The following is a 16,298-nucleotide window of genomic DNA, read 5'->3' as shown; positions in this document are numbered from 1 at the left end:
ATGGCATGAACATTGACTTCTCAAACTTCCGCTAATGCCCCACCTCCCCCTCGTACCCCATCATTTATTTATTTATTCTCCCTCTCCCTCTCCCTCTCCCTCTCCCTCTCCCTCTCCCTCTCCCTCTCCCTCTCCCTCTCCCTCTCCCTCTCCCTCTCCCTCTCCCTCTCCCTCTCCCTCTCCCTCTCCCTCTCCCTCTCCCTCTCCCTCTCCCTCTCCCTCTCCCTCTCCCTCTCCCACACACACTTCCCCCCTTGCCCATCCTCTGGGTTCTCTCCTCCCTCCCCACTCTCCCTTCTCCCTGGGCCTCCTGTCCCATGATCCTTTCATATCCCTTTTGCCAATCTCCTGTCCAGCACTTGGCTCCATCCCTCCCCCTCCTGTCTTCTCCTATCATTTTGGATCACCTCCTCCCCCTCCCATTTTCAAATCTCTTACTAGCTCTTCCTTCAGTTAGTCCTGACGAAGGGTCTCGGCGAAATGTCGACTGTACCTCTTCCTAGAGATGCTGCCTGGCCTGCTGCGTTCACCAGCAACTTTGATGTGCGTTGCTTGAATTTCCAGCATCTGCAGAATTCCTCGTGTTTGCCTTATTATAATGTAGGCTATACAGTACAAGGATTAATACTGTAAATTGTGAATCTCAATTCAGTGGTAAGGACGTTACTGGAAAGGAATGTGAGAGGTAGGAGTTGCAAGCATTTGGAAAATCATGGGCTAATTATAGACAGTCAACATGGCTTTATCAAGGGCAAGTCATGTCCTGCTTACGTGGTTCAGTTTTATGAGGTAAACTGGAATCCATGTCCATAGCTCCTTGAAATTGTTTGCACAGTTTGATAGGGTAGGAGCAAAGGCATTATAGCAGGCTTGCCTTTATTACTTAAGGCACTCATTTCAAGACACAGGAGTTATTTTGCTGTTTTATAAAACTCAGTTTAGACTGCATCTGGATTATTCCCTTCATTTCTGGTCACTTCATTAGTGGAAGGATGTGGAGGCTTTGCAGAATGTACAGATGAATCTTGCAAAATGCTGCTTGGATTAGAGGGCATGTGCCAGAAGGAGAGTTTAGAAAATCTTGGGTTGTTTTCTCTCGAGGAAAAGAGGTTAAAGAGAGATCTTTTAGAGTTTTATGAGATTATGTGACGCATAAGACAGCTAAAATGGTTTTCCCAGGAATTAAGTATCTAATACTAGAGGGCATGAATTTAAGACCATGAGATAAGATGTAGGCCACTCGGCCCATCGAGTCTGCTCCGCCATTCAATCATGGGCTGATCCAATTCTCCCAGTCATTCCCACTCCCCTGCCTACTCCCCATACCCTTTGATGCCCTGGCTAATCAAGAACCTATCTATCTCTGCCTTAAATTCATCCAATGACATGGCCTCCACAGCCGCTTGTGGCAACAAATTCCATAGATTTACCACCCTCTGACTAAAGTAATTTCTCCGCGTCTCTGTTCTAAATGGACATTCTTCAATCTTGAAGTTGTGCCCTCTTATCCTAGACTCCCCTACCACGGGAAATAACTTTGCCATATCTAATCTGATCAGGCCTTTTAACATTCGGAATGTTTCTATGAGATTCCCCCCTCATTCTCCTAAACTCCAGGGACTACAACCCAAGAGCTGCCAGACGTTTCTCATACAGTAACCCTTTCATTCCTGGAATCATTCGCATGAATCTTCTCTGAACCTTCTCCAATGTCAGTATATCCTTTCTAAAATAAGGAGCCCAAAACTGCACACAACACTCCAAGTGTGGTTTCATGAGTGCCTTATAGAGCCTCAACATCACATCCCTGCTCTTATATTCTATACCTCCAGAAATGAATGCCAACATTGCATTCGCCTTCTTCACCACTGACTCAACCTGGAGGTTAACCTTTAGAGTATCCTGCACAAGGACTCCCAAGTCCCTTTGCATCTCTGCATTTTAAATTCTCTCTCCATCTAAATAGTCTGCTTCTTTATTTCTTCCACCAAAGTGCATGACCATACACTTTCCAACATTGTATTTCATTTGCTGCTACTTTGCCCATTCCTCTAAACTATCCAAGTCTCTGCAGGCTCTCTGTTTCCTCAAAACTACCCACTCCTCCACCTATCTTTGTATCATCAACAAATTTAGACACAAATTCATTCATCCCATAACCCAAATCATTGACATACATCGTAAAAAGCAGCGGTCCCAAAACCGACCCCTGTGGAATTCCACTGGTAACCGGCAGCCAGCCAGAATAGGATCCCTTTATTCCTACACTCTATTTTCTGCAGATCACCCAGTGCTCCACCCATTCTAGTAACTTCCTTGTAATTCCATGGGCTTTTATCTTACTAAGCAGCCTCATTCAAAAGCTTTCTGAAAATCCAAGTACACCACATCCACTGTATCTCTTTTGACGACCCTGCTTGTAATTTCCTCAAAAAATTGCAGTTGGTTAGTCAGGCAGTATTTTCCTTTCAGGAAACCATGTTGGCTTTGGCCTATCGTGTCATGTGCTTCCAGATACTCCATAATCTTATCCCTAACAATTGATTCCAACAACTTCCCAACCCCTGATGTCAAGCTAACTGGTCGATAGTTTCCTTTCTGCTGCCTCCCACCCTTCTTAAATAGCGGAGTAACATTTGCAATTTTCCAGTCATCCAGTACAATGCCAGAATTTCTCGATTCTTGAAAGATCATTGTTAATGCCTCCTCATTCTCTCCAGCTACTTCCTTCAGAACCTGAGGGTAAATTTCATCAGGTTCAGGGGATTTATCCACCGTCAGACCATTAAGCTTCCTGAGCATCTTCTCAGTCTTAATTTTTACTGTATATATTTCACTTCCCTGACACTCTTGTATGTCCGGTATGCTGCAGCTGTCTTCCACTGTGAGGACTGATGCAAAATACGCATTCAGTTCCTCTGCCATCTCTTCATCGCTCATTACAATATCTCCAGTGTCATTTTCTATTGGTCCTCAGACTACTCTCGACTTTTTTTTTTACATTTTATATACTTCAGAAAGTTTTTAATATCTTCTTTGATATTAGTCACCAGCTTCCTTTCATAATTCATATTTTCTTTCCTAATGACGACCTTAGTTTCCTTCTGCAAGCTTTTAAAAACTTCCCAATCCTCTTATCTTCCCAATAGCTTTCGCTTCCTTGTATGCCCTCTCTTTTGCTTTTACTTTGGCTCTGACTTCACTCGTCAGCCACAGTAGTGTCTTTCTTCCATTCGAAAATTTCCTCTTTGGAATATATCTGCCTTGCACTTCCCTCATTTTTTTGCAGAAACTCCAGCCATTGCTGCTCTGCTGTCCTTCTTGTGAGTGTCCCTTTCCAGTCAACTTTGGCCAGTTCCCCTCTCATGCCATTGTGATTTCTTTTATTCCACTGAAATACCGACACATTGGAATTTAGTTTCTCCTTCTCAAATTTCAAAGTGAACTGGATCATATTGTGATCACTGTTCCCTAAGGGGTCCTTAACCTTAAGCTCTCTTATTGCCTCCGGATCATTGCACAACACCCAGTCCAGCACAGCCAGTCCCCTAGTGGGCTCAGCAACAAGCTGTTCTAAAAAGCCATTCCTTAGACATTCTACAAATTCTCTCGAGGTCCAGTACTGGCCTGGTTTTTCCCAATTCACTTTCATGTTAAAATCCTCAATGATTATCATGACATTGCCCTTCTGACATGCCTTTTCTATCTCCTGCTGTAATTTATAATCCACCCTAACCTTGAGGTGAGAGGGGTAAAATTAAATGTAGATGTACAGGGCAATTTTGTTTTTCAAATAATGTTGGATGCTTGAAATGCACTGCCTTAGGTGCTGATGTGCAGTAGAGGTGATACATATACATAGATGCATATGGTGTAGGCAGAAGCAGTTAGTTGGTAGACTTGGAGAGGTTTAAAACTAATTTGGGGAGGGGTGGGAATCAGGGTGGGCTGCTGGTGTACAGTATTTGCAGCATGCAGAGACACTGAGCAAGGAACAGGAAGGTGGGGAGTGGCATTGCCAATCAGTGATAGTATGACAGGTGCAGAAAGGGAGCACATTGTGGAGACCTTGTCTATTGAGTCAGAAACAGGAAGGGAGAAATTATTCTATTGGGATTATTCTTTCTTTTTTTTTATTAATATTATTTTTTTATTGAGTTGTCAAACTTGGTTACATGGAATAATAATATCTACCCTCCCCCCTCCCCTTAACCCTTCCCCCGGATACATACCCCTACCCAAAAGAAAGAAAGAAAGACTGCCTGGATATTGGAAGGTCTCCACATGCTCCATGGGATTCGAAATAAATTTAATATATTTATTTGTTTCTTTCCCCAAAGGACCAACATCTTTCTTTCTTTTTCAATCTTTTTATTAATTTCAAAATATAGAAACAAAACATAGCAATAATACAGATAATATGAGATGTATTGTTACATTTAAAAAAAGAGTAATTGCAAAACCAAATAGTGGAAATTACCAAAACTCCCATACATGTAGAACTGATCACGGATAATATAAAGCAAAAAAAAGGAAAAAGACAAAAAAAAGAAAAAAAAAACCCATCCCAAAAGAAAGAAAAAACAACTAAACTAAACTAAAAGACTTGGGCAAAACTAACAACTTAAAAATGGAAAAGAAGAAAACCTCAGCGTCGACGCCTCCATTCCCCTCCAACAACAGTACAGAGAAATAAAACCAGTTTGGAAATGATCAAGTTACATCAAATGAAAATGCTGAATAAATGGCCTCCAAATTTTTTCAAACTTAATAGAAGGGTCATAAACTGCACTTCTAATTTTCTTCAAATTCAGACACACCATAGTTTGTGAAAACCAATGAAATACTGTAGGAGGGTTGATCTCTTTCCAATTCAACAAGATGGACCTTCTAGCTATTAAAGTAAGAAATGCAATCATCCTTCGTGATGAAGGGGTTAAATTATTTGAGTCCATCATTGGTAGTCCAAAGATAGCAGTAATTGGATGAGGTTGTAAGTCTATATTTAGGACCGTTGAAATAATATCAAAAATATCTTTCCAATATTTCTCCAACAAGGGACATGACCAAAACATGTGAGTTAAAGAAGCAATCTCAGACTGGCATCTGTCACATATTGGATTAATATAAGAGTAATAACGAGATAGTTTATCTTTGGACATATGAGCCCTGTGAACTACTTTAAACTGTATCAACCTATGCTTAGCACATACAGAGGATGAATTCACCAACTGAAGAACTTTTTCCCATTTTTCAGTCGGTATATTAATCTCAAGTTCTCTTTCCCAGTCAGCTTTAATTTTATTAGAGGCATCAGGACATAAATTCATAATTATATTATATACAATTGCTATTACACTTTTCTGAGAAAGATTTTTTCCAAAGTGTCCATTGGATATGGGTGTGGAAAATTAGGAGAGACAGTAATTAAAAAGTTTCTAATCTGTAAATATCTAAAAAAGTGAGATCTGGGTAAGTTATATTTATTAGAGAGTTGATCAAAAGACATAAAACAGTTATCCAAGAATAAATCGTGAAAAGATATTATACCTTTGGTTTTCCAATCAAAGTAAGCTTGATCCATCATAGAAGGTTGAAAAAGAAAATTTGATATAATGGGACTTGCTAGAATGAATTGATTAAACCCAAAAAATCTTCGGAATTGAAACCATATACGTAAAGTATGTTTAACTATTGGGTTATTCATTTGTTTATATGATTTAAAAGAAGTAAAAGGAAGTAAAGTTCCTAAAACCGAACCCAAGGAAAACCCTTCTAATGAATTAGATTCAAGATTTACCCAATGAGGGTTTAAAGATGCGTCCAAATCTTGTAGCCAAAATTTTAAATATCGAATATTAATTGCCCAATAATAGAATCTAAAATTTGGGAGGGCAAGTCCCCCCTCCTTCTTGGATTTCTGTAAATATCTCTTACCTAACCTAGGATTTTTATTCTGCCAAATATATGAGGAAATTTTTGAATCTACGTTATCAAAAAAAGATTTTGGGATAAAATTTGGAACCGATTGAAATATATACAAAAATTTAGGCAAAATGATCATCTTAATAGCATTAATCCGACCAATCAAAGACAGAGATTGGGGACCATTTGGTAAATAAAAGTTTAATCTGATCAATTAAAGGTAAAAAATTAGCTTTAAATATATCTTTATATTTTTTGGTAATTGTTATCCCTAAGTATATAAATGAATCAGTAACCAATTTAAATAGTAAACGTCCATAAATAGGTACATGCTTATTTAAAGGGAATAATTCACTCTTACTAAGATTCAATTTGTAACCAGAAAAGTTACTAAATTGAGCTAACAGATCTAAGATAGCAGGAATTGACTTCTCCGGGTTAGAGATATATAACAACAAATCATCTGCATATAATGATAGTTTATGTATTTCATTTCCACGGGTAATACCAACAATATTTGGCGAGTCACGGATAGCAATTGCTAAAGGTTCAAGAGCAATATTAAATAGTAAAGGACTAAGAGGGCAACCTTGCCTAGTACCGCGAAAAAGACGAAAAAATGGAGATCTATAATTATTTGTACAGACCGAGGCTACCGGGGAGTAATATAACAATTTAATCCAAGATATAAATGTCAAATTAAAATTAAATTTCTCAAGAACATTAAATAAATAAGGCCATTCAACTCTGTCAAAGGCTTTCTCAGCATCTAATGAGATAATACATTCCGGGGTAGTAAGTGAGGGGGTATAAACAATATTCATTAACCTCCTAATATTAAAAGATGAATAGCGATTTTTAATGAATCCGGTTTGATCCATGGAAATAATTTGAGGTAACACCTTCTCCAGTCTAGTAGCTAGAATTTTTGGAAAAAATTTTCTATTGAGATTATTCAATAGACCCTACAATAGCAACAGAGACATTGAGGAACAGATTGGGAGGCAGATTTTGGAAAGGTGTAATAATAAGAGGATTGTCATGGGTGACTGCAATTTCCCTAATACTGATTGACACCTTTTTAGTGCAAAAGGTTTGGATGGGGTGGAATTTGTTTGGTGTGTCTGGGTCTGACTCAATATGTAAACAAGCTGAAGAGAGGAGAGGCCTTACTGGATCCGGTGCAAGGCAATGAACCAGGTATCATATCAGATCTCTCAGTGGGAGAGCGTTTCAGAGACAGTGACCGCAACTCCCTGATCTTTGCTGTAGCCTTAGAAAGGGACAGGAACAGACAGTATGAGTAAGTTTTTAATTGGGGGAGAGAGAAATTATGCTACTAGGCAGGAACTTGGGAGCATAAATTAGGAAGTACTTGTGGAAATGCACAATGGAAATGTGGTGGTTGTTTACAGAGCACTGTATGGGGTTCTGGATAGGTTTGCTCTATTGAGGCAGGGGAAGGGTAGTAGGGTGAATGAACCATGAGTGACAGTAGACAATAGGTGCAGGAGTAGGCCATTCGGCCCTTCAAGTCAGCACCGCCATTCACTGTGATCATGACTGATCATCCACAATCAGTACCCGTTCCTGCCTTCTCCCCGTATCCCTTGACTCCGCTATCATTAAGAGTTCTATCTCACTCTTTCTTGAAAGCATCCAGAGAATTGGCCTCCACTGCCTTCTGAGGCAGTGCATTCCATAGATCCACAACTCTCTGGGTGAAAAAGTTTTTCCTCAACTCCATTCTAAATGGCCTACCCCTTATTCTCAAATTGTGGCCTCTGGTTCTGGACTCCCCCAACATCAGGAGCATGTTTTCTGCCTCTAGCGTGTCCAATCCCTTAATAATCTTATATGTTTCAATCAGATCCCCTCTCATCCTTCTAAATTCCAGTGTATACAAGCCCAGTCGCTCCAATCTTTCAACATATGACAGTCCCGCCATCCCGAGAATTAACCTCGTGAACCTACGCTGCACTCCCTCAATAGCTAGAATGTCCTTCCTCAAATTTGGAGACCAAAACTGTACACAATACTCCAGGTGTGGTCTCACCAGGGCCCTGTGGAACATCTAGTCAAGAGGAAGAAAGAAACTCAAGGTTTAGGAAGCAAGGATCAGACCGGACTCTAGAGAGTTACAAAATAGCTAGGAAGGCATTGAAAAACAGACTTAGTAGAGCTAGAAGGTGCATGAGAAGACCTGGGTGAGTTGGATTAAAGAAATATCCAAGGTGTTCTATATGTATGTGAAGAACAGGAGGATGATTAGAGTGAGGGAAGAACTGATCAGGGATAGAGGAGGAAATAAGTCCATGCAGTCAGAGGAGATGGGGGGTCCTTAATGATTACTTTGTTTCAGTATTCCTCAGTGAGAGGAACCTTGCCATAAAACAGGCTAATACGCTGAACCATATCTATGTTAAGAAAGAGGATATGCTGAAACTTTTTCGAAAGATTAGGTTGGTTACATCCCTGAGACTGGACACGATATACCCAGCTTGCTGCGGGAAGCAAAGGAAGAGATTGACATGCTTTGGTGGTTATCTTTGCGTCGTTACTGGCTACACGAATAGTACCAGATGGCTGGAGGGTGGCAAGTATTATTTTTTTGTTCAAGAAAGGGAATAGGGATAACACTGGGATTTATAGACCAATGAGTCCTACTTCAGTGTTTGGCAAGTTATTGGAGAAGATTCTTAGAGACAAGATAATTAGGGAGAGTCATCATGGCTTTGTTGAGGGGCAGATCATGCCTCACGAGCCTGATGGAATTCTTTGAGAATGTGAAATTGATGAAGGTAGGACCGTAGATGTGATTATATGGATCTTAGTATGGCTGTTGATCAAGTTCCTCATGGTAGACTCATCCAGAAAATCAGGAGGCATGGGATTCAGGGAAACTTAACTGGGTGGATACAGAGTAATGTTGCACCTCTATAAAATCCTGATTAGGCTACACCTGGAATATTGTGTTCAATTCTGGTCGCCATTATAGGAGCGATGTGGAAGTTTTACAGAAGGTGCAGAGGGAATTCACTAGGATGCTGCTTGTATTACAGAGCATGTCTCATGAGGATAGGTTGAGCAAACTAGAGATCTTCACTTTGGAGCAAAGGAGGATAAGTGGTGACTTTAAAGAGGTGTTACAAGAGGCAGATACCTTAGGGCATTTGAGATTCTTAGATAGGCAAGTGGATGATAGATAAATAGAGGACTATATAGGAGGGGAGGCTTAGATTGATCAAAGTAGGTTAAAAGTGTTGACTATTCATCAACAGATCTAGGTTAGGCAACTCACTACGCAACTCTTAATTAATCAAAGCTCATACTCTATTGTCTCTGCACAGACAACAGCATAGCTATGTTAACCCCAGGCTATCAACTTAAAGCATAAATTCTACTGCTCTCTCTGTACCAAAACTTACTCGGGCCACTTTTCCAATTTATAACACCGAAAACGAGATCTCCTATTGGCCAGATGATCAATCCTTTCTTCTTTCAACCCCTGGATGGGGTTTCTTCCTTGCAATAGTTGGTCTCTAGAGTTCTTGCTCCTTTGCATTTGAAGCTCCTTACTTTTAAACACTTAGCAATTCAAAAGTTGTGCTTCAATCTTGTTGGCTTTAGGTTATCTGACTAAACTATATCAGATTCCCATTGGATGTAGTCCAAGGGCTACATAACTTTGTGCCTTTAGGTGACTTCTTTTTTTCTATTCAGCTCTGGTTCAAACCAGATAAACCGGGTCACCCAGACACTGGGCTGAGATTGCAAGATTATTTCTGCATAAGGGTCTTTGTCCCACTGACCCCCCGTTGCCTAGGGTGAATAGCCGTCAACCTCGCCAACAGTGCAATTGCTTTGGTGCGGATAAGGTGTGAGTTGCCCAATGATCAGCCACGACACAAATATGAAACAATATACCAAGTGCGAGTAAATAATTATACTTTACAGCAAATTTTTGGTGTTGGGTTAGTAGAAACAACTACAAGAAAAGGCGCCACATGAGTAACTTATCAGTCTTGTGCACATAATATTTTAATACGTTGGAGCTCATGCCTCTGCTTTCATCCACAGCGTCCTTCCAAGACTCCAGCCACCTTCCAAAACCCCGAGGTTCGGTATCCACCGCCCAGGAACCCCGTCCGTTCCTCACACGTCTGTCGTCTCCACTCACCTCCCGAAAAAGCCCGTGCTCCTCAACTCAGCACACATATACAAGATAACAGAACATGACTTCCATTGGCTAACAAATGAATACATTTTCCATTATCTCCCTGTATAACCCAAACCTTGCAGTTACAGAGAGCCCCTTGCTCAGCGGTTAACATTACTAGAAGCCATTTTAATATAACACTTCAGACAAGTCATTTTAGTAATGAGCGATTAACAGTTTACCTAGTATACTGAGAGCCCTACATCTGCAAACCTGCTGTTGTGCACAATAAACAGCTTATCTGAGAATGATCTCAGGTTTAGCAGATCAGTAGTGCAAACTCCTTGTGTCCATGTTTAATTGCTCTGATTAAATTATCCCAGAGCAAGAATCAGTTCATCTAATAATTCTCAAAATGGAAGTTACAGAGCAGCTTCACAAAATGGCAGCCTTCATTCCTTCAAGCACACAGCAAGAACAAAGACAATTGGTTTGTCTACTTCCACAGTCCTTTAACCATTCGAGTTTGATGTTTTCTGCATTTTAATTCCTGCATGGCCAATGAAATGTTAGCATAACATTGTGGGCCAAATGGTCTGTACTTTGCTGTGTTCAGTTTTCCTAGATGATGATTTATTTGATTATTGTCTAGAACATAGTTAAATAACATCACCTGTAGTTTCCTGCCTCCATTTTTGAAGAAGGTTTTACCTTGTCAGTGTTCTGGTATCTTTCTGGGTTTTAGCGAATTCTAAAAATTTTTTAGCAATGGATCTGTTATCTCTCTGGCCACTTCCTTTAAAACACTAGCGTGCAGTCCATCAAGTCCTGATGAGTTGTCTGTTTTTAGTCCACTAAATTTCTCTTGTTGGGACTAGTGAGTTATGGGCATGGTATGTTGATGCCAGAAGTGTGGCAATATTTGCGGCTGCCCCCACCAGCACAGTCTGGGAACTATGTTGCTTGATGATGCAAACGGTACATTTTACTGTTTCAATGTTTTTGATGTAAGTGTGACAAATAAAACCGAATCTAATCTTAGAGGCTATTTCTGGGTGTTCGTGGACCATCTCCACCTGTCCTGTTACTTAAAATGAGTGGCATCGATTTACAATAAAGTGCTGTGAAACAGTTAATGACATGCAAAGTGAATATCGACAGGATAAAAATATATGCAAAGCCAACTCTAAACTTGATTTGGAAAAAATGAAAATATAAATTGAATTACTTGCAGGAAGATGATCGAAAAATGGCAAAGCAAGTTGAAGAGCTTGAATCTCTGGAAAACAAAAAACGGTTTTTGCAGAAGACCTCAAAGACCATGAAGGAAGAATTAGATGAAGCAGTTGGACAACTGAAAGCAGCTAAATACCGGTTTGTACGGGTTCATTTTTCATAATATTGGGACAGGTGGTTTAGTCAATATAATCTATAATAAAAATGTAATTTCCATTTAAGATTTCAGTTTCTCAGTTTTCTGACTTTATTTAGGGTTATATAATTGATTAAGATTATAAGCTCAAAACTAGTTAGAACAGACTAGGAGCATTGGCCTGAGAATCCCTGCAGAAGTCCCCAAACAGAGTTCTGTTGCTGGAAGTGGTAAGATTCAAGCATGTGTTCAAAGCCGCCTTGATGAAATGCAACATTCCCACAGTTCCTTGGGAACCTCTGGCCCAAGAGCGCTGAAGGAAGAGATCCTTGGAGGCCATGCATTGGGAGCACACAGAAGGCATGCTTGAGCAGCAGAAAGTGTGCACCCCTTCTGAGATTAATCAAGTGTAGTCCCATCAGCCACTATCTGCTCCATCTGTGGAGTCTGCAGTTCCCACACTGGCCTTGTATGCCACCTCTGAACCCACAATAGTGGAAGCAAGTTGTCCTTGAACCTGAGCTGCTGCCTAAAGAGGTCTAAATGCAGCTTGATGCGTTGTCATTGACACCATCCATGGCTTTGCTAATTGGAAGTAGACCAATAGGGCTCTACTTATCTGGATAGGATTTGTCCTATTTATTGTGAACTGGATGTACTGTGGTGTTTTTCTAATATTTTAAAATCTTATATACACTTGTATATCAATGTCATGAGATTTATAGTACACACAAAAACTTATGCAAAGCAATTTGTGGCACATCTTCCCCTCACTTGAATTTTCCAATTGTCTGTACAAGATTAAGGCTTTCTTCCAGTACGATCTTGCACAAGTCTTGACTGTCAGAGCTTAACCTTGCATTAGGGACTTAGCTCCCAACTCATCGGTACGGCACAGGCCATTCCCAAAGCACTTGTCCAGCAACAGAAGCATGAAAGGCATTAAAGCAGAGATTCCTTCTCTCCTCCCTGTTAGTTAAGTATCAAATATGTCATTTCATTTGAATATTTCTGAATTCAGTTACTCAGTAACCTTCAGTTTCTCAAGAACTGTATAAAAAAAAAACACAGTCGTCATTGAAAACATGCACATACACATTAATTAAATCAAAACTTTGTGCTTAGTTTACCAATTCAGGAGGGGAAATTTGCAAAGGTTAATGCCGCCCAATAGATTTCATGGGGAGTCTTGTGAATAATAATGATCAGCTTTGGGGTGGAAAACAGTAGCTGAATAGTTTGTAGGTATTTAAGTCTGATATAGGGTATGATATAAATGATATTTATGAAACTAGATCAGCATGGAATAGGAGAAATACTATAATCCTCAGAAATTTTAATGTATAATTGACCTCACAGATAAAATGGATTCTAACAATGTAGATAATGAATTGCTGGAATGTATCTGGGAATGATTTCTGCATCATTATGGTAAGGGATTAGCAGGCTTTTTCTTTACAAGTACTGGGCTAGAAATAGGAAGATCGTACAGTTTAACACATGGCTAAGGAGAGAAGGAGGATAGCCTTCAGATTTTTGGATATTTGAGTTCTCTTCCAGGGAGGGTGGCTAATATGCTATTGGCAAGGTTTGCTAGAAGTGGGTGGGGGCGGGGAGGTTTAAACTAGAGTTGCAGGGAGATGTGAACTAGAGTGCCAGAACAGATAGTGGATGGATGTGGAGACATGTTGTTGAGACCTCAGACAAAGCCGGGAATCAAAAGGAGTTGAGATGTTATGTTTCTTTTTCTTTCTTTTCAAATCTTTTTATTATTATTATTATGTTATGTTGAAGTAGTTTGAAGTATTGTTGAGGCCTTATTAGGAGTACTATGTGCTCTTTTGGTCACCTACTTCCAGGAAAGATTGAAAGAGTACAGACAAAATTTGCAAAGATGTTGCCAGGACTCAGAGGATATCATTTATAAGAAAAGAGTGAGTAGGATAGTTTATTCCCTAGAATGTAGAAAATTAAGGTGAGTTTTGATAGAGGTATACAAAATTATGAGGGTAAATGCAAGCAAGCTTTGATAGTCTACCTCATTGTCCACTACACCCCCAATCATGGATTCATCTGCAAATTTGCTGATCCAGTTAACCACATTAGCATCCAGATCCAGTCCTCTCAAAATGAATGCTAACATTGCATTTGCCTTCCTCAACAGAGACTCAACCTGCAAGTAAAACTAGGGAATTTTGGGAATCCTGCACAAGGACTTCCAAGTGCCTTTGCAACTCAGATTTTAAAATTTTCTCCCCATTTAGAAAATAGCTTATGCTTTTATTCCTTCTGCCAAACACTTCCTGGCTGTATTCCATCTGCCACTTCTTTGCACATTCTCTTAATAAGTCCTTCTGCAGAAAGCCTACTTCCTCAACCACCTACAAAGCCTCTATTCCTTCATCAAAATTGTCAACATATCACGTGAGAAGAAGCAGTCCCAACACAGACCCCTAAAGGCAATGCTATGTCTATGCTAGTATCTTTCCTGTAATACCAAGGGCTCATAGCTTGATAAGTAGCCTCATGTTGGCGCTTTGTCAAAGGCCTTTTGAAAATCCAAGTGCACAACATCCACCAATTTTCCTTCGTCAATCCTGCTTGTTATTTCCTCAAAAGTAACAAGGGGGGGTTGAGAATATCATGAGATTAGTGTAAATGGGTAAGTGAAGTTCAGTACTGACTGGAAAGAGTGCAGAGGAAATTTACAAAGGTACTGCTGAGTTATAGAGAGGTTTAGCTGGTTGAGACTTTTCATTAAAGTGTTGGAGAATAAGCGGTGTATAAACTTGAGCGATATAGATAGGGTGAACGTAGCCAGTCTTTTTCCAACGTTTGGAGAATCAGGAACTAGAGGATACAGGTTTCAAGTGATGGGAGTGATTCAATAGGAACCTGAGGGGCAAGTTTTCACCCAGAGTGGTTGGTAAATGGAATGAGCTACCAGAGTAAGTAATTGAGACAGGTACATTAAGAACATTTGAAAGAGACATTGACAAGTACATGGATAGGAAAGATTAAGAGTGATATGACTAAACACACACATATGGGACTAATTTAGGTGGGAATCTTGATTGGCATGGGTCAAAGGTGCTTTTTTTGTGTATTACGACTGACTCAATAGCCTATGCTATATAAATCTGATTTTTTTTTTCTATAACCTTAGTTAACAATTTAAGACTAAATGGGAGCAGCTGAGTTTCCTTCTTTCAGATAATTCCCCTCCTCCCACAGGTGCCTTTTGATCCACTGAGTTCCCACAGTGTCTTATGTTTCTGCATTTGCAGTCTCTTTTGTCCTCCAACCTATCCAATCTCTTAAAAATGGAACGTACAGTCCAAGTAACAAATTGGCGAATCTGCTCTGCACTTTCTCCAGTGCAATCACAAACACCCATGTTAGGATGGCATTTGTTGACTATAGTTCAGTGTTTAACACCATCGTTTCCACAACCCTGATTAATAAACTACAGAGCCTGGGCCTCTGTCCCTCCCTCTACAATTGGATACTCAACTAATCAGAAGATCACAATCTGTGCAGATTGGTTATAATATCTCCACCTTGCTGATGATCAACACTGGCACACCTCAGGGATGTGAGCTGAGCCCACTGCTCTACTCTCTCTATAAAGATTTTTACTCCTCATGTAGGCGAAGGATGTAAGTAATAAAGTCAATTAGATTAGGAGTTTGAGAAGAGTTGGTTTGTCACCTAAAACACTCAGAAACTTCTACAGATGTACTGTGGAGAGTATTCTGACAGGCTGCATCACTGTCTGGCATGGGGGGTGGGGGGAGCCTACTGCACAGGACCGAAAGAAGCTACAGAAATCAGTCAGCTCCGTCTTGAGTACTAGCCTCTGTAGTATCCAAGACATCTTCAAGGAGCAGTGCCTCAGATAGGATTTGTCCATGATTAAAGGACATTCATCACCCAGAACATGTTTTCTTCTCATTGGTATTGTCAGGCACACAGTCTGCAATTCAGGAACAGCTTCTTCCCCTCTGCAATCTGATTTCTAAATGGACAATAAACCCAAGAACACTACCTCACTTTATTTTTGTAATATATATTACTTCTGTTTTGCACTATTTTTAATTTAACTTTAATATACATAAATATATTTGGTGTAATTGATTTACCAATTATTTTCTATATTATCATCTACTGTACTATTGTACTGTTGCACTAAATTAACAAATTTCACAACATATGCCGGTACTAAACCTGATTTTGATTCTTATGATGTCTTGATCAGAGCTGTACATAGTACTCGAGGCTTGACCTAACCAATGTTACAAAGTTGGAATATGACTTTGTCTTACTTTCTGTGACACTGCCGATGAAAGCACACATCCCCATATGCCTTGATCATTTTATCAATCTGTGCTGCCATTTTAAGGGATTTATGGACTTGTACGTCAAGGTTCTTGTGTTCACTTGCTTCCTTGTTTCATCTTCTAATATTCATCTTCCTGATAATCAGTATTATTCAATGGCTTAAGACAATCCTTGCTACCCACAGGACAGGATTTTTGTCTTCAATGATCTGGATGATAAAGTGGTAAATTGGATCAGCAAATTTGCTGATGATACAAGGGTTGGAGGTGTAGTGGACAGTGAGGAAGGTTTTCAAAGTTTGCAGAGGGATTTGAACCAGCTAGAAAAATGGCAGATGGAGTTTAATACAGACAAGTGTGAGGTAATGCACTTTGGAAGGACAAACCAAGCTAGAACATATAAGGTAAATGGTAGGGTGATGTACTGATGAGTGCAGTAGAACAGAGGAATCTGGGAATACAGATACAAAATTCTCTAAAAGTGGCATCACAGGTAGATAGG

At 39.9% G+C, this 16,298-nt stretch overlaps 1 protein-coding gene across 2 annotated transcripts in view; it reads left to right on the top strand.

The window, feature by feature from the left end:
• The window catches only part of ndc80 (NDC80 kinetochore complex component), a 127,948-nt gene that overhangs the window by 107,287 nt on the left and 4,363 nt on the right, over positions 1–16,298 (top strand). For both annotated transcript variants that reach the window (XM_072268277.1, XM_072268278.1), the window contains exon 15: positions 11,319–11,458. In XM_072268277.1, the coding sequence (XP_072124378.1) occupies positions 11,319–11,458 (140 nt within the window). The remainder of the gene's footprint in view (positions 1–11,318; positions 11,459–16,298) is intronic.

Source organism: Mobula birostris, chromosome 9, assembly GCF_030028105.1.
Source record: "Mobula birostris isolate sMobBir1 chromosome 9, sMobBir1.hap1, whole genome shotgun sequence".
Lineage (NCBI taxonomy): Eukaryota > Metazoa > Chordata > Chondrichthyes > Myliobatiformes > Myliobatidae > Mobula > Mobula birostris.
This window is presented reverse-complemented; position numbering and strand designations above follow the sequence as displayed.